The following is a 23,245-nucleotide window of genomic DNA, read 5'->3' on the forward strand; positions in this document are numbered from 1 at the left end:
TGTGGACGGGACCGTTTGCCCAAAGCGACCTCGCCCCTTTTCCCTTTTCTTTGATTACACGCTCTCCCGCTAGCTTACAGCCACTCATACACCCTAACTGAACAATACCAGGGTTAACAAAGATGGTGAGCAATATTGGAGAAGTACATAAAAACATGGATCTATTTGGCTGCAAGTGGATGCATCAGAATGAAGCTTGTGGTATTTTCTACATAACAAATACTACCTATTTTTAATGACATTTTTATTCTCTCTCCTCTTGATTCACAATGGTTTGAATTCAGAAATACAATTTTAAACTTAATTGTTTTGTATGTCAAGAGAAAAATGCTGAGTGAGTTTGTAGAAATCTGCAAAATGCTTGTAGAATTCCAATTAAATGAGATGAATCAATTATTATAATTTTTGTTTTACACAAAACCTGTTTACACTTCCTATATTATATATTCCACATATTCTGGAGCTTTGTTTCCTTCCACTAATAAGTTAGCAGAAATTTGGTAAAAGTGTTAATAAAAAAATTAACTGCAATCTGGTGAAGTGTTCAACCAAAAAAGATGAATAATCACCTTGTAGGTAAAAATGATCATTCTTCCCTGAAACTGAAAATAACTTTCTTTTCTTAGAACTTTTTCTGTGTTTTTTAGTTGTTTTTTTGTGGCTGGTTTTCCTTCATTTTTGTTTTAAAAGATAACCCTTTTACATTCCTGTGTTTAAAACATTCAGTATCCGTGCAAAATAAACCTTATTTTGAATTTCATTTTTAAATAGTATTATTTAAAGTGATTGTATCTAAATTTACATAGGGCTTGTGATTAAAATAAACTAAATGAAAAAGCTCCAACATCGACAGGATGGAGCGGTGAAATTCCCCCAAAATGTTTATCAGTAAAAGAAAAAATAAAGAAAACTCGACTCGTGGTCACTCCTAATGAGAGTATTGCTGAGTCACTGAAGCGCTGCTCCTTCTATAATGGCAAATAATTTTCATTAGACAAGAAAGACACTCGGAAAAACGAGAGCTCTTGATGCAAACAGAAAAAATATCTACTGTAGTAAGGGTCTCCTTTAAGACAAAAAAACCCCCAACTTCCTAAGAGTTGAGTGCAGTGTGGTGGGAAGGGCATCATCCTTTTGATCGCCTCTCTTAGCAATAGGAAGTGTTATAGATATTGATTACACAGGAGGAACATGCCTACTTAAAAAGTGCGGGTCTTTTGAATGTGGGTGTGCTGGTTAATATTTTAGCAGCTGGTTATTTCATCAGCGCTCGCAAAGTTGTTGGGTGAGCGCAACCTCTGCACTTCCACTGAAATCTGTATTCCCTCAAGTCACCACTTTGAAAGTACATTTTTAGGTAAATGTATTTTTGCAGGCTGTTTTCCAATTTACTGTATTTAAAAAAAATAAAAAAATAAACATATATAAAAAATGTTGATATCATCACTCACCATGCTGGAGAAAGCACGACCTCTATCAGACGCAATACAACTTAATTTTCTCATCATTCAACTGAATACGAGTAAAAGGAAGCAAACTAGTCATAGGTTTAATTTGGGGATAATTACTCTAGTCTGCTCCTGATTAAAAGATAAATCAAGTTATTTTAGCCATCTTCAATTTCTTATCTTAATTATGAATCGTAGTCTGCAACACTGCTGGGAAATTTTCATTACATTAGTCATATAGTGTAAGTTTTTTTTTTTTAATCCATACTAGCTTTTAATTGAGAAACACATCAGGGGGGAAAGTCTTTGGTTCTTTTCTTTTGTAAGGTTGATGTTACAATTAATAGTTGAGACTGAACAACAGCTGCCCCCTTCTGTCTAATGCATGCACTGTAGTCATGGAGGCTGCAGAATTAGTCATTTTTAACTAAAGTCTGCTGTGCTTCCATTATTTCCCTTGTCGGCACAACGGCTAACTAGCTCAGCAGTACAAACAAACTGCATACAAGGAAGATAAAAAAGACAGACTGCAGTACCTCCACGCTCTGAAATCTATCATTTTTAATGAAAGGGTAGCACAGCAAAATAATTTGATGTTGGAGTTCACGTTTCTTGATCATTGCCGGAAATCTCATCAAATCAAAACATCTCAAGAACAGATTTTCATTTAAGTTTCCAGTTTCTATTTTTCTTTTTTAAGAAGGCAATACGGATGTTTTCAACATGCAGCTATTGCAACTTCACAGTGTGCTTTCCATTTCCATACTTTTGATCAACAAGCTCAACACTGCACCAAACCCTTGTGTTTTCCTCTGTGATTTCATGCCCAACCTGACGGAAAAAGACCATCAAGTAAAATTGTTGCGTTATTAAAACTGCAGCAGGAACAGACTCTTTCCAGACTGCAAGTGTGGTCACACCAGATCCAAACTGCATGCATATTTTTCTGGGCTCCCGCAGCTGGACTACAATGATTGATCTTTAAATGATCAAAAGGAATCGAAATTTTTCCAGAAGAAAAAAAAAGTAATATATTTAAACAAACAAGTGAACATTGCATGTTGTATTTGGACGTTGCTTCAACCATTAACGTGCTAAAGTAAAGCACAAGAAGTAGTTCTACTTTTTTCCAATTAAATAAAAGTCAACTAAAAGTGAGTTAACAAGATTTCAGTGAAGAAAATGTAGATTGTAACAATTTCTTACATTTCGATGAAAATCATGTTTTTGGTGTTTTTAAGATGTTGCATTTTTTTTTTACTTTTGATGGAGGACACATACAAAGAAAATTGAGCTTAAAATTGTATCTTTTAGTATTTCTTTGTTCAAGCTGTTGTGACTGAGAGCAGACGCACACATACAGTTGAAAAAATTTGGAGGTGTGACACACAAGTTTCTCCGGAAAGCCACAAGCTCGTTTGTTCCGCTCCATTCTCATGCATCCACTTGTAGACGACTAGATCCAAAAGCGTTTTCGTTTTCCTCATCCAAGCTGGTAATGCCATTTTTGTTGCACTGCTAATGTTAGTGTCGGTGTGAGGGGCTGTAAGCTACTAGGGCAACGTGTAAATGGATGGATGATGGTAAGTGGGCGGGCTTAAGCCTCACAAATTTGTTGATTTTTGCTAAAAACAGCATAATCATAATTAAAATACCGCTTTTACAAGAGATCAAAAGATGATCAAAGTAGGTCTTTAGAGAAATATAGACAGTAATTGATGGACAGATATCTTCCACTAATCTTAGTGTCAGAATTTCATTATTGAATGTAACATTTTTCTTTATGAAGCCTAAAATCATAACTTACTCAAATTAGCAACTTGGCACTTGTATCCCCTCACTTTCTCTGCCTCTCTATTTTTTCTCATACCCCCACCTTTTACACTTTTCAAAGAAAAGAGAAAAAAGAGACAGAAAAAATATATCAAATGTAATAAATAAAAATAAATAAATAACAATAAAAACCCAAAAGGGGTTCATTCAAATATACAACCTGGCTTTCCAAAGGTACATAACCCCCTATTGTAATAGTAAAATCTGTCCAACACAAAAGGCTTTCAGCTCTCATCTGTTTGCTCAGTTGTTGAAAAAGGACAAGTTAAATAAAATAAAATAAAAAGAATAAGGACATATTTAACATTTTCAGATCCAGTAAGTATTAAACTTAAAAAGTTGTTTGGTCTTCATGGAATAAATTCAGGAGAAAGTTTCCTTGAATGTTCTTTGAGCAGACGACCGAGTTGGACCGCGTGGATTTGTACTTTCACAGGTACCAAAGTAAACAACAAATCTAAGAAGAAAAAAAAAAAAGCTTTTTGTTTAATTAAAAACAACCTGAAAATCAGCAGCGAGTGAAAATGTTGTTTATTTCACATTTTTTATTTAGTAGTGGTGATTAAATTATAACATTAATGTTGTTTTTTAGCATTATATTTCACATCAACCAGTAATAATTGGTTTGGCAGAGCTAGAGAAAGGATTAGCAGCCTTAAAGACAGAAACTTTAGTGAGAAATCGAGGTGTCCAATAATTGTTGTTGATGAGCCAGATGGGGAAAAAAGAACCTTTTTTAATAAAAAAAAAGTGTTGAATAACAATGGAATATTTGGGAAAAATGTTAACAAAGAGAGTTTTTTAAACTGGAACACACAAAAAGAAACTGGAACATTCCACTCTGCAGACTGAATTGTGCAGAAACATATCTCAGTTTTGCAGTACTCCAGTATTTATTGTATTACTCTGAATAATTATAGTAATTTTCTCAAATTGAATGAGTGCAAAATAGGAAATGTGTCAACTTGTTTACCGTCATTTCCTTTATGTGCTTCTTATTCCTGCTGTTCCCTCGTCATATTTTCCGGATTCTTTTCTATTTTTGATTCATTACCTTTCCAGGACCTCGGGCAGTAATCCCAGGATTCAACTCTTTGAGAGATGACACTTTGACACGGCTCAGTCATAGTATTTGATTTCAATTTCAAAGCAGACGTGGGGACAGCCCAGCAGCCCCGGTCATAAATATGGGACATGTTGGGATGCATAATCATTTTTCAGGAGAGTTTAAGCAAAAGGGAGATAAATACCTTGTGGAAGAAAAAAAAAAAAAAAAAAACTGGGATATTATTACTTCTGGTGCCTCTTCTGTGATTCTTTATTTTTTTTCTTGAGTTATTTCTTCTCTAATGAATAACGAGCAGATGCACACCGACCAACAATGCAAAAGCGCATCCTCAAATGACAGGCCAAGGTGGTCCCTTTGTCATAGATGTTCTGTGTCAGTCAATGACATCTTGTAATGTTGGATCCGCAAATTCTAAATGCGACGTCTTCCCAGTCGCTCCCCCAATGATGGAATATCAACAGCAATGATTTATGATTTTTCAATTTTTCATTTGCTTATCTTCTTTGTGTTGAACTTCCCTTTCCCTGATATTCAAGATAAACTAAAAGAGACACAGCAAAAAACAGAACAAAGAGACTTTCTTGGATGCTGAGCAATGACTAATTTAAGTAGAAATCAGAATAGTAAAACTTAAGTCTCGACCAGAGGGAAATGTCAAAATAGAAACTGAACCCACGGGGAAGACTGCCAGCTACAAACTGTTGTTTGCACAAGGCAAAGTGGCAGACATAGGTGTTAGAGGATGAAACTACTTATTGTTTCAATTGGAATTAAAAAGTAACAATTATTTTCAATTATTTACTTTGATTGGTGCTGCTGGTAAGTATTGACAAACGCTGCAAGAATCCATTCTTTCAGTTTTTCCCCCACATTTTTTTGACATGCAATGAAAACCTTTTTTTTTCTGTCTTTCTTTTTATCGGTATATCAATCCCTGCTATTTTTAAAACATCCAGGCTGAGAGTGAGTAGAGGTTACAAGCAGGGGACCATTATAGCATTATTTTTATTCTTTTTGACTTCTTTGCTGGTTTGCAGGTGTTTTTTTTAGCCATTTTTAGCATTATTAAGGCCATACAGTCAATTGTTATGAAAATATTTAATATCCGATTGCCCCAGTCTCAAAAATATCTGCTGTTCAAGCACAAAATGCAGTCTTTAAACTTGAGGGGTTACCTACAGAATACTATTATGTAATTTATTTATATTTATTTACTGTATACATCTGAAAGAGGAGATCCTAAGGTACATGCAAATTTGGTGCTTGTACTACAAAATTCATGATTATTTTAATAACCGACCTCACTATTTGAGATTCAGGGTCTTACCCAAGGACACATTGACACATGGGCTCAAGGCAGGGAATCAAACTCGCAATGTTTTGATCGGAGGTCAGCTATTCTGCCACTGCACCAAGGCATTAGTTGGCACAAAATCAAAAACCAACTGAATTTCCAAAAATATTGCCTTTTTTTAACTACCCCAGCATTTAATACTATTATTAATTTTTTTTATCTTTAATTTATTTGTTCTTAAATTTTTAGGTCACATTTTGTTTCATGGCACAAAAAAATGACTTGTCGTGTTAAAAAAGTGACTTTCAGATTTCTGGAAATAACTCTCAGTTTACTGCATTTAACTAGTTTGGTTATTTGGTATTTAAAAAAGCTATCATGTGACGTTATGCACATCAACTTATTATTGGTATATAATCACTTCTTTGAATGTTTTAATTTAATGTTTGAGACATTAATTTTTTTATTTTGCCAATATTGTAAGAAAAAAATGTGATGTAAAATATTAATTAATTTGAAGACCCCCTCCAATATTTTTAAAGTGTTTCCAGTAGTATTTTAGTCATAATGACGCCTTTTTGGACTTCTTTGTTGTTAAACTAATATAATATTTTATTTCTGCCCACTCATAGATGACTGGAATAAATTCTCCCACCCCTACGCCAAGAAGGAATTTGGTAAATGGGAACTAATTCTTCCGCCAAAGCATGACGGGTCCCCAGCTGTGGATCATAACTCCAAACTCAAGGTACAGCATTCTTCCATGTGTGTTTTCACGCCCTCCATGGGCGTCGCCTGGCCATGACGGCACCGGCAGCTGTCGCCATCATGTCCGTGTCGATTCCCTGTCGCGCGTTGTCTTATGAACCAAGTAAAAAACCTGGCATGTTGTCAGAAACATGTCATGCTTGCCCTGCACAGTGCTGTGTGTACACAGATTGCACAGTGGAGAGTAGACACACCTGAGGAGCCCAACTGATGGCTTTGTTTTCAGCTCCCATCTGTGGCAGGTATCCCTCAGGGCATTTTGCCATGTTTGTTTGCCGCAAAACACAGCCCACAGTGGGTGGACACCATTGGTTTTTAAGCTCTAGTAAATAATTCATTGGGGTTAAATAGGGGTACGAAATACACCTCCCTTTATGCATTGTCTGGGCATGGTTGAGGAGTAACACAGAAATGAAATGCAAGCTGCAGAGTGGATGGCACTGCTACTGCACTCTCCTTGGGACTGGGTGGTTGCTTGCACACTCGTGCTCCCTGGCCCGCCTGCCCAGCTTCCATTGTCAACGGAGGTCAGTTTAAGGATGATAAGAAGCAGATGGGAAAGCTGGCACCTGGCCTTTCCGTGCGCACCCCTTCTAACTATGAATGGCCATCTCGCTGTGAGCTCCACTTTAGAATTGGTTCCAGAGCAGTCCCTCGTGAATGCACAAGCCGAGGCCCAATCACTCTCACAGAGAGCAGCTTGCCCTTCCATCCCTTTTGTTCAGAGCCCAATTTGTCTCCATAAACAAGTAGTGTCCTTTTTTTGGGTCTAGTTTTACATTGAGAGCTTTGTAACTCAAGCATACAAGACTGCAAAGATGTGAAATGAAGTGCTACCCGAGCATTTTAACACTTCATTTTAGCCACACATAACTGCTCTACGTTGTGTTTCTTCTCAGTCTGCTCTCCACTCCAAGTTTGTCTTTAACATACTAAATTTTGGCCAATTTGTCTGAAGGACCACCGCTCCGTCAGGCTTTATGCCAGTTCATTTATTTAACTATCTTTTCCTAATTCTATAAACTATGGAGCATGTCATAAGGGGAGCCAGGCAGCTAACCCCTTGGTGGCCTGCCCATAATGAAAAATCCCCATCGGGGAGTCTGGCTACCAGCTCACAGGCAGGTGGCATTGGAACAGTCATTACTTCGCAACAGTAGCCAGATTTAGTTGGGCTCTAATGCCTGTTTCTGCAGGGGACAAATCAGGGTGAACACATACTGTGGGTAACACTACAGCATCGATTTCCTAGTGAGTCTTTCCAACTCTCACGCTGCTTTTCTCCCTTCTTATCTGACAATGGAGGCAAAGTAACTTGACAGATGTCCAAACTATGTTTATTTTTCCCCCTTCCAGTTCTAAATTGCAGTCATAATGGATGAAGCCCAAAAGAATAATGATTTATATGACCTTGCCCCCCCTCCCTCTTTTTCTAAAATAGTCCCTGCCTTAATTCCCCTCAATATGGACCAGTAAATCGCTTCGTTAAAGCCAATAAAAGAGTTGCACTCTTCACAAAGCATAATCACCTCTGAATAAAAAAACTTACTGCAACAAGTCTTCTGGTCAATACTGCAGCTTTTTAACCACTGCACCCCGCTGAGTCTCAGTGCCAGTGTGGGAGATGTTTTCCCTTTTTTTTATTTTTTTAGTTTTCTTTTGAGCTTTTACATGGGTGAGCAGACTCACATTCTGTTAGGATGCTTTTCCTTCTAATACTTTTTTTGAAATGCCTGCCTCGTTGGGGTTGTTATAGTGTTAGCAGTTAGAAGGGGTAAATAATGCTAACAGTAATATCACATGCAGGCATTGCAGAGAATTTCTTTTTTTAATTTGTGGTTTTTCCAGTTCTGGATGTAGAACTTCACTGGAGTTTTCTTCATATCAAACCTTATTCCTCCGTCTTTTGTCACTGTCGGGTTGTATTCTTCTCCAAAGTTGGTCCTGCAAGATAAAACCTTGTTTACTCTGTTTACTCAGGTGGTTGTTCACACCAATGATGGCCAACGCATCTACCGGATCTCGCCTTGGGCAAAATATGTGGCGAGGGAGGGGAAAGCTGTCATCTACGACTGGGTTCACTGGGATCCTCCTCACCCTTACATCGTAAGACTGAACTTTATACTGTGCTGCACAAAATTATTCATCCGCCTGGAAAATTTGAATCATGTTCAAATGTAATTGAAAGCTGGGCATTCCTTTTTTTAATGTATATTTTATTTTACAATGATACCCCCTCTGGACGACGCCTGTCCAATCTTCGATCAAGAAAAAACTTACTAGTTGATTAGAAAGTAACTTAAGTCAAAAATTGCTAGAGGTGTTTAAAATTCTGGTCTTTTTTATTTTTAAGTAAGCTAGATTTTTTGTTATTTCTAGACTCTTTTTGAAGTTTTGTCTTTGTTCATTAGGACTTATAGACAAATAGACAGTAGTAGACAAATAGTAGACCAATTGAGCATTTAGGCTAAGTATTGCTATTGTGCTGACTGCAAAGAGAAACCACTTGTTTCCTTGGTGCCTTTTTCACCTTGCAGAAAAAAATCAATGGACCGTAGTTTTTAAAAGAAATGTATTTCAAATACTATGTCAGCCAAAAAAAGAAATGGTTAAAACTTAGTTTAATTTTAGTGAGGAAAATCTCTGGAGAATTTTAGTCCACTCTTGAATCAGATTTGTACCTTAAAGATTTTTTGGCTGTTTGACGTTTCAGAGTTCTAGACTGTGTAGGCTTCTCTACGGCCTTAATGCAGTGTTTCCCAACCCTGGTCCTTGGGGAGTACATATTTTCCATGTCTCCTTGCATGATCAAGCTCTGCAGAAGCCTGATAATGGCAGCAATCAAAGGTAGGTCTGTTTGAACAAGCTAAGATTGACAGTGTTGCCAGAGGACCAGAGTTGGGAAACACTGCCTTAATGGACTTTATTAGCCATCCACTTGTTTGGGTCATTGTCATACTTCATTGTCCTGGTTAATGAGATAATATTCTCATCCAAGATATAGGTATTCACCTGAGTCAGCTGCCTCTTTAGGAGAAACACTGCTTGAGAGAAACTCTTGTCTGTAGCCCAGAATTTGAATGTGTTGTGGTGTGTTGGGTTGTTTAGCATTCAATGTTCTTTTAGACGAGCCCTCACTTGTGGCTAATGGTAAACTGGTTTGTTTTTCTTCCCTTTATAAAGTATTCCTTAAGCCATTCCCTCTCACAAAGCCTCTTTGCGTTGTTTTTCAGTGCCCTCCAGCCCTCTGCAGGTCTACAGTCCTCTTTCTGTTGTGTTTTGACAGCTAAATGGCCTTCTTAAGGTGATGAGGTTTATAGAAAGTCAAGGGTTCTGTCTTTTTGTTGTTGGTAGCGTAAATCTCTGGAGCACATTAGCAAATCCCACATATATCATAGCCAGAATTTTTGGTGGTCATTGTCCTTCACCTTTCGGTTGCCAAACGAATCAGCTTTCATTGAGTGGCACATTTTGGTTTGGTAGAGATTTTTACGCCAGATGCCACTCCAACCCTGTATTTTAGCCGGGCTGGGGACCGGCACAGGGAGACCGAGACTTGGCCCCTTTGTGGCTACATAGTTGGGCAGTAGTGCTAAAGGTCTGGTCTGAGGGCCCACACTGGATGAAGCTCATTGTGCTGCCTGTTAATCAAACCTTGGTTTTCCATGCACCAGACTTACATGCAGCCAACTGAGCCATGATCAAATACTTATTTACCTGAAATGCAATTCAGTTTACAACACCTTTGTGCTTTTTGGGGTGATTTAGCTTTCACTTATGACTTCTGAATAAACCTACAATAAGAGTTACTGATATTCTTTTTTGTTAGGGGGAGGAACACACAAAATCATTTGGAAGTTAGAAAATTAATCTTGATTTTATTTATGTTGAAAGTGTGATTCCAACTGCTACAATTTTAGCTTGACACATTTCTCACTTACAAAGCTATTGTTAAAGTGGATTCTTATTGCTTAATGATTTGAGGAGATCGGAATGTGCCTTGATGCCACTTAATGTCTTTAGCTGAAGAGTGAACTAGGAAAAGCGCCAAGAGGCCGTTAAAGTTCACCTTACTCTTTTTACCGCTCTTTATTTGGCACCATTTTAATTAGAGAAGCTCTTTCATTGGCAGTATATTTGTTTTATTTACAAGGGACTTAATCATGCACTTCAAATATTGGGTTCATGTGGCTTTCTGGGCAGCCATGAGGAAATATTGGATGTCTGCAGAAATTGTGGCTTTCCTGTTGTGTCACACATAGAAAATTATTGATATCGAAGTGTTGCAGATATATATTCAGAGTGTGCAGTAACAAGCAAAGACCTACATCTAGACTTAACAGTTAAGTATCAGTCAGCAGATGTAATGTAGCGTGCCAGACTCTCATTGCCTTCATTTCTGTCCACTCTTGGTTTCCTTTCCAGCATATTCACCCTCGGCCAAAGAAACCCACAAGTTTGAGAATATACGAGGCTCACGTGGGCATCGCTTCACCAGAGCCAAAAGTCGCCTCATATTCCAACTTCACAACAAATGTGCTGCCTCGAATAAAAGACTTGGGTAAGATATGGGAAAAGTCTTGTTTTATTAGATACTAAGTCTAATCCTCTTCCTGCCACTTGGAGCTTTTGTGGACTCAACTTGAGCAAATTTTACATCTCTGCCAGCCAAGTTCTGAGCCATCTTTTTTTCTGGGTGAGAAGCAGTAGCTAAGGGATTCAGGACAGTTTCTTTCTCTTCACTATTTCTTTTAAATGAAGCAGCCAGTGTCTCCATCCAAACTGGCTCCTATAATAGCTGACATGCCCTGCTGCTGAGAGTGCCACTGGTCTTCCAGGAGGAGTGTTTTCCAAGGGAGACCTGTCACACTTCCTCTGCATAAAACTACATCAGCGAGTCAACACCCTGTTTGCTGGCAGGACATAAAGGGAAGCCTGACCAATGGGCAGTGTTTTGTAAAAAGGGCCTTCACAGCTCAAGTCACAGCACACAGCCAACCTGACAACTTGTTTCCATTTCAGACAGCCACTGTTGACTCAGAAGGCCAGCAGTAAAGCAAAGTCTTCCTCCTACACATTTGCACCTCAGTCAATGACAAGTCTTAGACACCAGTATGTTTAGAGCTAGCTCAAATTACATTTTGTCAACAAAAAATAATAAAGGCAGTTTGATAAATGAAAACATGTAACCTACAAACAAGTACAATGTTGCTTACTTTGAACATTTTAATCACAAACTTTTGGCATTAGACTTACTGAGTAGTTGAGTTTCCTACTTTTTTAGGAACTGTTACCTGTTTACATTTTTAAAAACCCAATCCAATGGAAATTGTGGCATTTTTTTCATAATTTAAGACACATACAAAGACAATTGAACTTAAAATTCTATTTCTGAGTATTTGTTTATTCAAATCATTATGAATCAGGAGCAGATTAAAAAATGCAGTTTTGGTGCATATCCTTGTAGACATACATATATATCCGTGTACGTCTTAGTTTCCTTCGTCTGAGCTGGCATGTGGTTGAAAACTTAATTTTATACAGCAGTAATGTTAGGCTGGGAGGTTTGAGGGGCTGTAAGGTAGCATAAGAGCGTGTAAACAGAGAGCTCTCAGTTATGGGGGATTGAGGGGGGCCATTTGCAATAAACTACTGTTGCTCTGCAGAACTCTGTCCTAGAAAACACCCCCATTAAAAAGAAAATCGGCTATAAATCGCATAATTATAATTAAAAGTCCCACTTTTACAATAGATCTAAAGGTGATTGGAGTGGGTCTTTAATATATGGACATTAAAAGGTACATGAAAGACTCTTGTACTATTGAACTGTGAACGACTTGCACAATTGTTAAAGCAGTCTGATTATTGAATCCATTCTGTTGTTGTTTTTTTCTTATTTTATCTTATTTAATGCAAAAGAAGTCAAGATTGTTTCTACCAGGCAAATTTGTACCTAGTCTCTATATCTGGTTATTCTCGTTTGATGGGATTAATCTATGACAAGCCTTAGGCTAGGATCTTACTTGCTCTGACAGGTCAGATAAAACAGGAAACAAAAGATTACAAGAAAATATAAAAAACCTTCACGTGGAAGCAAACTCAAATACTTTTTCATCACTAAAGTATAAATTTCTGATAAAACCAAAGTCTAACATGTTTAATTCTTTCCTGGATAAAAATGTGACACAAATAAATTTGTTGTTAAAGTTGTGTATTAGATAGATAGATAGATAGATAGATAGATAGATAGATAGATAGATAGATAGATAGATAGATAGATAGATAGATGACTTTATTAATCCCACAATGGGGAAATTTCATTTCTGTGGCAGCAACACGACATTCAGAAATAATCTATATAATATAACATCAATAAAGGACATCACAAATTACATTTATATTAGATAATTAAAAATATTACTAAAATTATTATGAAAAATTATTATCAAAAATGAGATTCTTATTAAATAAAGAAATAAATATTAAATATTAAATAAATGCAGCCGCAAAAGTGTAAAAAAACAAAACAAAAAAAACATGCGGTCTGCAAAACATGTAAACTGTAAAAAAACATTACAAATTTTTTCAAAATACAGAAATAACTAATGAAGTTCACACCAAAAACAAAAACAAACAACTGTTCAGGAACAAAAAACAATTTAAAATTGAAAAACAACAACTACAACAAAAGTAAATGAATCAATGACTAAACAGAAAAACACCCTGGGACCGTGGAGTGTCACTTTGACACGTTGTTGTACAGTCTGATGGCTGTGGGGAGGAATGACCTGCGGTAGCGCTCCTTCTTACACTGAGGGTGCAACAGTCTTGTGCTGAAGGAGCTGGTCAGTGCCTCTACAGTTTTGTGCAGGGGGTGGGAGGGGTTATCCATGATGGATGTCAGCTTAGCTAACACCCTCCTGTCCGCCACCTCCTCGATGGACTCAAGTGTGCAGCCCAGGACAGAGCCGGCCTTCCTAACCAGTTTGTTAAGCCTCTTCAAGTCTCTGCCTGCACTGCCCCCCGCCCAGCACACAACTCCATAAAGGACCACTGAGGCCACCACAGTGTCGTAAAAGGTCCTCAGCAGCTGTCTGCACACGCCAAAGGACCTCAGTCTCCTCAGCAGGTGAAGGCGACTCTGGCCCCTCCTGTACAGAGCATCCGTGTTGTTGGACCAGTCCAGTCTGTTGTTCAGGTGAACACCCAGATATTTAAATGTGTCCACGACCTCAATGTCTGAACCCTGGATGTTCACCGGTGACTGTGATGGTGAGGACCTCTTGAAGTCCAGTATCAGCTCCTTTGTCTTGCTGGTGTTAAGCAGCAGGTGGTTATATTAGATATTATATTAGATAGAGGTTATTATAGATATGAAATATAGAAGTGTAGTTTATTTTTTAAGTTTCCATGAATCAGTCTGTTTTGTTTTGCAGGTTGAGTCATTTACAAAGTTGTCCATCATTTCTTGCACTTCTTGACGAACAATGAAAACTAAAAACGACAATCAAAGAGGAATTACTGTAATAAACAGATAAAATGTCACTAAATCATAGATGAAAACTGTTGAAACACAAGTGAAGATTTAATCATCATCTGCATATAAAGTACTATGATGAGTTTGTGAAAATTGACCTCCACTCCAGTTGCCATGGATATTGCAGCATTAGAAGTAAAAGGAACATTTTTGAAACCATAGATTTCTTTTTGTTATCAAACTGAATTGAGTAGTTTCTTATTTTTAGTTTTACACCTGCCTCAAACAGGTAAAATATAGCTTCACTGGAATGATCCAGGTACCTGCAGTGACACTGAGACTTGACCAAAAAGCATGGCTGTGACTCGCAGCTTGTTGTGGGCTTTCACAACCCAGTGAGATACAAAGGTGTCATTGTCATTCTGATGTTGTACCCAACCAGAGTCATAGTGCTTAAATTTACTGGAATGCAATTCTAATTCTCTATTTAATAATTTTCTTTTTGGTCCTGCAGGAATTTTCCAATAGATCATCCCCATTTAACCCCTCACCACCTAAATAACATGCGCTCTTTGAAAAACCATAACTCTTGGAATTCTTTTGTGATCAACGTTGATTCTGACGCAGAGAAAAGTGGCATTTCACCATCATGCAAAACGTCACTAGCGTAAAGTGTAGCATAAGGCACGTCACCACTGTACAGTGTTGCACTTCAGCACAAGGCTCCTTTTCTCCACTTCAGAATCGATTGGAATGACGTGAATTGTGAAAACGGTTCAAGAGTTACGGCAGTTGAAAACTAAAGCTCCAGGCTTGAAGGGTTAAACCGTTCTAAAATGCTGTGCCTTATTTAAAATAAAATCGGCTTGTTTGGCATTACTTAAAATTTTTGCAGATCATCAAAACCTTTTTATATCTCAAGTCACCATCATTATATCAAAAAAACTGAATTAATTTATGTAGCCACTAAATGAAAACATTATGGTTAATAGTAAAAGAGGTTTTGAAAGTATTTTGCAGCCCTTGCTTTTCACTTGGTGGCCTTCTTATTGGACATGCTTTGGATAAGATTCAAGCAGTGGGTGTCTTTTAAAGAAATTATCATAAAAAACTGACAGGATCTTACAGTAATATAACCCCTTCCAGTAATTTTAGGAAAAAGTGGCCTTCCAAAGAGTCAAGAAGTAATGCTCTTCAAGACAACTAAGCAACGGGGTGTTAAGCAACTCTGGTATCATGCTGGTAGACTTAGTCATGGTTTAAAATCCCACATATTCTATTAGTATACCCTCAGTTAATATCTGAATCAATGGCTGTGTCGAGTGTGGAAATACAAACAAAAGTAATGCATTTCATGTTTTTTCTCCCTTTTCATCCAGGTTACAACTGTATTCAACTTATGGCTATTATGGAGCATGTGTATTACGCCTGTTTTGGATATCAAATTACAAGTTACTTTGCTGCTTCCAGGTAAATATATCTGCACATTTATCAACTATTGGCACATTAAGTTATTTTAATAATAATAATAATAATAATAATGGATTGGATTTATCTGCGCTTTTTTCGCTCAAAGCGCTTACATTGTGTCCATTATTCATTTTAAGAATTTTAAAAGTATTAAACGTTTGATGTAAGTTTTGTTTTTTGAAAACTATGTTGACCGTCACATAAATGAAGACAAAAGACCTGCTTTAGTTGGGTGATGAATTTCTCATCACTCTTACCGTGATTGTAGTTTTAGGGTTTCTCCAAGCTTTTGCAGTTTCCACATTAAAGCCGCTTGATCCGCCCAAAAAATACCGTTGCAAAGTGAATGTACAGCTTCAACTTTGTCACCTCAAATCAAGGTTAGGAAGTTTGACAGTGGCAGTAATCTCTCTGTAAATACAATTTCTGTTAATCCACGGAGTGAAAGGAGGCAGAGATAAAGGCGGACTACTCTGAGTCTTTATCTTCTTTTAGAGATCCTCCTTCCTTGCCCGGAGTAGAGCATAAACCAGCGAGTGTAGCATATATATTGTAATTTCACCCTTGATTGATCTCATAGTGTAATTTAAAACCTTAGCCGTTGAAGACCAGGAAGAGCGGTAATCCTATGTGTCCTGTTTTGCAAGCAAGCCGATCTTACGATAGCCTGAAGGACAAATGGGATGTTACTGGACATTATGAGGAGTGCATACAGAGAAATGAGTGTTCAGCACAGCTTTTCTGAGTTCACTTTGTTAAAGACAGGTTTGTAATTTTTTTTTTTTGTAATGTCTGCAGACGGGTCTGCAGACATCAATGTCTAACACTGGAAGTACTCAACTGGAGGTTCTTCCATATTGCTAGAAAAAAAACCCTCTACTTTAGCTTTAACTAACAGTTATGGTTTTTTACCTTTTAAACTTTGATAAAAAAAAGTTTCCTCAATTCTTAACAATTTTGGGGCAGGGTAGATTTTATACTGCTTCTGGCCGATGATGTCAAGCGCCACCTTGTCTGCAGGTAGGCCCCCCTCAAAAACCATTTGCCAATGGGATTAGGAAATGGTTTTACCAAGAATTCTTGTTTTAAGAAAAACGATTTTAGTCACTAAGACATGTTTTCACACACTATTTTATTATAATTACCATTTTCCTATTGGAAAAACTTTCTTGATAAGATTATTTTTCTTGCAAGAGACAATACATTTTTTAGGTAAAGTTATTTTTGTAAATCTAAAACATTTGACCTTGTTGGAGCAAATATAAAATAATGGCTGATAAATTTGGCTTAACCTCCATAATTCTGCATCCTTGTGTCCTTCTGTAGTCGTTATGGGACTCCGGATGAGTTGAAGCAGCTGATCGACGTGGCTCATTCAATGGGCATTGTGGTGCTGCTGGACGTGGTTCACAGTCACGCCTCCAAGAACACAGAGGACGGCTTGAACCGCTTTGATGGCACCGACTCTTGTTTCTTTCACTCACCCCCCAGAGGGGAGCACTCACTCTGGGACAGCCGCCTCTTCAACTACTCCAGGTAACTTTTCGTCTTTCTTCTCTGTGCTTCAGTCAGTGCCACACAAAATAAATAAATCTGATTTTAGATCGGTATTAAATGTGAACACTTTGTTTGTTTTTATTGTTGTTTTTTTTTACAACTGATAAATCAATTATCAGCTTTTATTTCTGACACACCTAATCTTCAGGTTCAACGACATGAAAAGACGGGACTTTCCCCACAGTTTCCCCCCACACGCATGGTACTCTACATGTTTATTTAGGAACTCTGCGTCATCGCTGTTATTCACCAATTTTATTAACGTTTCATTTCTTTCATTGAAATTCATGGCCCCTCTTTTGCTCAGTCTGAAAATAACACACAAAGTATTGAAAGTAGCAGACCGATGGTTGAACACTATACAAGTGGATTTAATTATCCAGATCAAAAGATGTCGGCACTGAATGGTGTTTGCAGAGTAACCCTGGATTTTGGGGGTAGGGGGTGAGTGTTTTGCTTTTACATTTGCATTTTTAACTGCTGAAAACATGAATATTTACTGCTGAATTGTTCAAAGGAGGATGAGGATACACTACTGTAAAGATATTTTCTATTATCCAAGCCTTCAACAAAGATGTCCTTAAAAAATCCTTAATCTTCACAAATATGTTATCTCCTTACATTAAAACCTTTGGTGTTTATGTCTTCTGCTTTGACTTTCTGCTCCTTACCTGTAACGTCATGCTTGCTGGTAAAATTAAGATTAAATCCATGAACTTTTTAAAAATGTGACCACGTGTGTCACAAGTGACAGTTTTAGATGTCAATTTAAGCCGTTACATTTTGCACATTGTTGTTTTCCAGCCTATAGTTTCTGCAGAGCGGCACAAACTCACCTCGGAATGAGTTTAACATAACTAGTAAACATAACTAGTGCAACAAAAGTGAGAAATATTAGAGCTATCCAGCCACACAGCTTTGAGCCAGATGTCAGCTCACACAAGGAAAATGACGATTTGCATAGATATAGTCATCTCCAAATGGATGCATCAGCATGGAGCCCAGCATATTGTCTACATCACTTCAAGCTTTTTAAAATGGCGTTTTTTTCCAACAACAATTTGAGTAATAAAATACTCAGAAATACAATTTAAAGCATAATTTTCTCATTATGTCTTCCATCATGAGAAAAATACCACAAGAACATGCTAAAAACATCAAAAACGCCATTTTTAGTGGAGCGTGTCTTTAATAGTGCGATAAAGCATGAATTGCACAGTGCATCATTAAACACGCACTGATTTTCCTCTTTATTCTTTGCCAGTCTGAAAAGTGTCCATGTTAAATCAAATGAAGAAAAATGACGGACACGTACCAACACAATTAAATTTCATCCATCCAAACCCCTTTTGGGGTCATGGGGTTGCTGGAGCCTATCACATCAACTGTTAAGGAGATGGGGTACACACTTGAGAGGTTGCCAGTCTGTTGCAAGGCCACACACTCACAGTCACACCTTGGGACAATTTGGAGACACTAATTAATCTATGAAGCATGTCTATGAAAGTGGAAGTGCCCGGAAAAAAACCCAAGCACGCACGGGGGGAACATGCAAACTCCACGCAGAAAGGACCCAGCTGGGATTCAAACCTTCATGCTGTAAGGCAAGAGTGCTTACCATTACACCACCATACCAACCCTCCACAATGACATTCACTTTCTTAAAATGCCTTCACTCACCACTTAATTAAGATAGCACTCTAATTCAAACGTGTTTACACCACCTACACCTCCACAATTAGTGGTAAACGTATCACTATTTCCCGAAAGGTACAACTGAAAGCTTAAGAAATTGTTACCACGTGAAAGTAAAAATTGCATGGTTGCACTGTGTTGGATCACATCTAAGTCTACAGTTGCTCCTCTAAAATGCTCGGGACATGTTTTTGTAAGAAAAACACCTTTTTGAAGCTGATTGAATAATTCATTGCCTGCATGAAATATCCAACATTCATATCCAGTTTAAATGTGCTTCAATTTGTCGAAAAAAATAACAGGATCAGGATAGAAGGAAAAAAAACACCACGAACGCAGATGGGGCACAATAAGACCGCATCAGGTGAAGAAGAGCAACATGGCATCAGATAAGACAGACTTATCACAGTTTGTCACCATTTCTAGGCCGAACTCAGGAACTCTGACACGAGTTTGTATATTTGAAAAATGTAATAAAGTGACAAACGGGGCAACGTATGGATGCAAAAACTCTCATTTCCTTCTGTTTTATCCTATTTTTAAATGACTCGAAAACCAGTAAAGCTCAGGGAGGAAATCTGATCCTTTTTTCAAACAAGACAAATTCATTATGCTTTCAATTTATTTACTTATTATTAATAATATGTTTCCATATAAACAACATTCTTCATTTGCTTGGCTTGGCTTCAGCATTTTTTAACTCAAATTACGGAATTGCACATTGGCTTAATAACTTACCTCGCATACAAATGTTCTTATTTAAAACTAGCACTGCAGGAAATCGAGAAAATGCGCACGCTGTTGTTAGTTTGTAATGCCTTCCGACACATCTTTCTGCTTTCTGACTGATTTCAGACAACCGTTGCACAAACAGGGATGTTCTTTTTCAAGTCGAAGATTGAGATTGCAAAAGATATTGGACATCTCGCCAATGCAACAATTGTGCATCCAATCTTTTGTGCAGCCCTGTGCAAAAAATCACTTCAGCTTCAGATATCTGTAAACTAGCAAGGCTGCCTTCTGTCTCTTTCCGTGCTCACCAAAACTCGCGACCGCTATTGTTGTAGGTCCTGCTAATTAGGCGTCTGTGTTGCTGCTGTACCTAGAAAATGATCCCAGCACACATTAGAGAAGAACAGGCACTGTTGAGTCTATCAAATGCCTTTTTGAACTTGCTTTTAATAAGTGCGAGTCAGTGTGCTGCAGTTTCCAATACATTATACAATGCTTAGTGTCAGGCATGGGGCCATAATAAGAGAACAAGGTTCTTCTTTCATTAGTTTTTGAACTGTCCTTGTATCAGAAGCACTCATTAGACATGGTGCAGACACATGCCATGACTGGGAGGCATATGAGGAGTCATTTGTAAAAGCCCCAAAGAGCACTGCAGTGTAAGAGCCAGTTCATTTGTCTTCTTTTTCTCTCACAGGATGTTTGGACATGTCGTTTGTGTCAAGTTTTTTATTACTCTTTCTGGAGGGAAATGAACCTCAGAGAAAAACTGTGGAGCAAGTGTGAAGCAGCCTGTTTTTTTTTTTGTTTTTTAATCAAACAGCCTTTCTATCAGCTGTAACAGCCTGACCATGATGTTCTTATTAGCCTGACAGAATCTGTCTGAAACAAGCAATTGGAGCAAATATGCATTTTTCTTCCCATTGCTGCCTTTCCTGTTCTGTTTTCTTTGCAGCATCTTTGTCGGGGTACCTTTTTTATTTTTTTTGGTGTTCCACTTTAGCTTTTCCTCATAAAACATTCAACACAAACCTGAGAGAATGCTGTTTAGATAGAGAGGGGGGATGTCTGACTCACCTAGAGTTGAATTCAGCCTGTGGAAATCTTAGAATTAGTTTTGCTGTTGTTGAATACCAACTTGACAACACTAAAACTTTACAAGGCCAAGAACACACCTTTTTGAACTAACACAAATAGTGTCGTGGGTTTACCTTTTGTGTCTGCCTTCTTGATTAGATGTCAAGAACAATTATGTTTCAGTTGTTGTCGTCAACACCTCCAAACAAGTCAATGACATCCTTTGAAATTTTGAAGATGACATTTTATAGTTTTCCAAGTTGATTAGAACATTGAAAAATTTTGCCTTCCAAACGTCAGCCTTCTGGCTTTAGGATATACACTTATTTTCTTCACACATGATACAAACCACCATACTTGAAAAGTTTATATTTTCAATGTTTCACCTCAACAAAGCTTTTTTTAAATTATTTTTATGTCCTGCTCCAACTATATCTTGATCTGTTCCTAGTGATCTTTTAATTATGATTATGCAGTTTTTTGGAAAAATCCAAAAACCTGTCATTTAAATACTCAGAAATGCGGTTTTAATCCCAATTCTTTTTATATATCGATCCGATTTTTACAGATTTTGTCCTTTTTATAAGAATTTGTTCTAAATGAAAACAAACCATTTGTAAATAAAAATATACTCACTAGGTAATTTTTTCTGTCAAAACTGATACATTTTATGCAAACCCATTTTTTAATTGAATATTGCTAATTGCCATTAAAAAATGAAAAATAAAAACCTCTGGCTTCAAGGTAATCAGAATGTGTTTCATTTAAGCGTCAGCTGTTTTTGAAGAGCAAAAACTAACCGGGAGAGCTCTGCATTATTCATCGGACGTAGTTTCCTTCAAAAACGTCAAAGTCACCTTGACATTGCAACCCCCGTGAATGAAGCCCACGGCTCGCCATGTAGGGGGCTGGCAACCAGAGAAGCTGTGCCTTTTGGCAGGCCAGGGTTTGCGCTGTGAGTTCTGAGGAGCTTGATGTGTGCTCTTTCTATAATCCCCCCATCTCTCTCAGGATCGTTTGCATCCATTTTTCATCAATCTTTGTTTGAATTCTTAAGATATGAAAAACAGGCCCCGGGCCAGGCTTTTGAAAATGCTTTTTTAACTCTTCTCCATGTTCTCATACTGAGAGATCAGCCCGGAGTCCAGGAGCCAGTCTCTCTTTGACGAGATTATTCTCAGTTTGCTCTTTATTCTGTTTAAATATTTTTTTAATGGTGTTTGATTTTGTCAATATATTGACGATGGTGTGAACATTTCCCTTCATACGTCTATACTCCCAGGAATCCAATTTAGGGTTGAAGGGGAGGGTTGGATCACCAAAGTCAAACTATACTCTTGTCTGAAAGTTTTTTTTTTCTTTTGGGGGGGGGGGCATTTTATAATTCCATTTTAGAACCAATGCCCAAGATATAGTATATCTAGACTCACTCCAATGAAAATAGTTTTGTGTGTGTTTTTAACATGTTCTTGAAGCATCGATTCAAGACGTAGATAAAGAAGATTAGATTACGTTTTTTTTTTTCGTTTCGGACATTTTTTATGCAATCGTGGCGAATCAGGAGAAGCGGAAAAAATGCTGTTGTAGTTGTTGCATAGGAATCACAATCAGTGGGCCACAAGCTCCCTGCCTCGCTCCATTCCGATGGATCCAGTTGCAGACAAATAGATCCATGTACATCTTAGTTTTCCCTGTCTGAGCTGGAATTTGGCTCAAAGCTGTACGGCTGGAGAAGTTCTAATATTGCTCACCAATTTTGTCGCACCGGTTATGTTAGTTTAGGTTTGTGAGGGGCTGCAAGTCTGCAGGAGAGAGTGTAAACAAAGGGATGATGTGATATCAGCCCACATCTCAGAGGTAAATTTTGAATGAATGACTGCGGCTGTACAGAAACTGTGTCCTAGAAAACGGATTTTTATATTTTGCCTAAAAACAGCATGGTTATGATCCAAGGCCACTGGGGAAACGTATACAATAGATAAAAAAAATGATTGGAGTGGGACTTTGTTATTCAACCCTTTCTTAGTCTTTACATACATGAGTACATAAAACATGTAATGTAAAACAACAAGAAGCTCTAAAACCCACATTTTGGCTCATTTAAATCCTGCTCCAATGAAAATCCTGTTTTAAAAAAGTTCTTTTGTTATAATGGAGGACATGTATAAAGAAAACTAAGCTTGTAGTTGCATTTCTAAGAATATTTTCATTCAAATCATTGTGAATCAGGAGCGGACAAATAATACAGTTTGAAAAGGATCATTTGTTATTTAGAAAATAGACTACAAATAAATAGACTATCAAACTATGTCCCTAAAAACAACACAGGTTTTGGGATTTTGACCAATTATATATAATCAGAATTAAAAGATCTCTGGGAACGCATTGGAAAAAAAAGGTGATTGAAATACTTGTGGACTGGGACTCTAAACTCCTTTTCCCAATTTTAGGTTTTTGTTAAAAGAAAACTAAGCTGAACCCCCCCAACGTGCTAAAAAACTTCCACCTTTCCCACTATATTTTTACTACACCACCCATGTACTTACCAACTTTGGACAATGGCTCCAGTCCTATCAATCAATAAACTCACATTTTGACAAGTCATTGGGTCATTTCAATATTTAGCCCCTACAAGTTGTTTCTCCTTCCCTATCAAGTGTCATAGCACAGGGTGAAGCACTTTTTCCCCTCTGGTGAGCTTCAACTAATGAGCTCAGCTTAGCAGCTCTCATAGGCAGGTGAGGGGCTTGGTGGAGTTGCCTGTAGCGCTGGAAGGTGCTACTATAAGGAGCCAGTGGGTAGCAGCTTATCTGGTTAAAAAAAAT

General features: G+C 37.7%; 1 protein-coding gene across 2 annotated transcripts in view; it reads left to right on the forward strand.

The window, feature by feature from the left end:
• gbe1b (glucan (1,4-alpha-), branching enzyme 1b) overlaps positions 1–23,245 on the forward strand; it is a 127,410-nt gene that overhangs the window by 24,761 nt on the left and 79,404 nt on the right. For both annotated transcript variants that reach the window (XM_078956608.1, XM_023962003.1), the window contains exons 3-7: positions 6,277–6,392; positions 8,393–8,518; positions 10,838–10,973; positions 15,269–15,359; positions 16,686–16,895. In XM_078956608.1, the coding sequence (XP_078812734.1) occupies positions 6,277–6,392; positions 8,393–8,518; positions 10,838–10,973; positions 15,269–15,359; positions 16,686–16,895 (679 nt within the window). The remainder of the gene's footprint in view (positions 1–6,276; positions 6,393–8,392; positions 8,519–10,837; positions 10,974–15,268; positions 15,360–16,685; positions 16,896–23,245) is intronic.

This window comes from Oryzias latipes, chromosome 13, assembly GCF_053564925.1.
Source record: "Oryzias latipes strain Hd-rR chromosome 13, Olatipes_Hd-rR_3.1".
NCBI classification, from domain to species: domain Eukaryota; kingdom Metazoa; phylum Chordata; class Actinopteri; order Beloniformes; family Adrianichthyidae; genus Oryzias; species Oryzias latipes.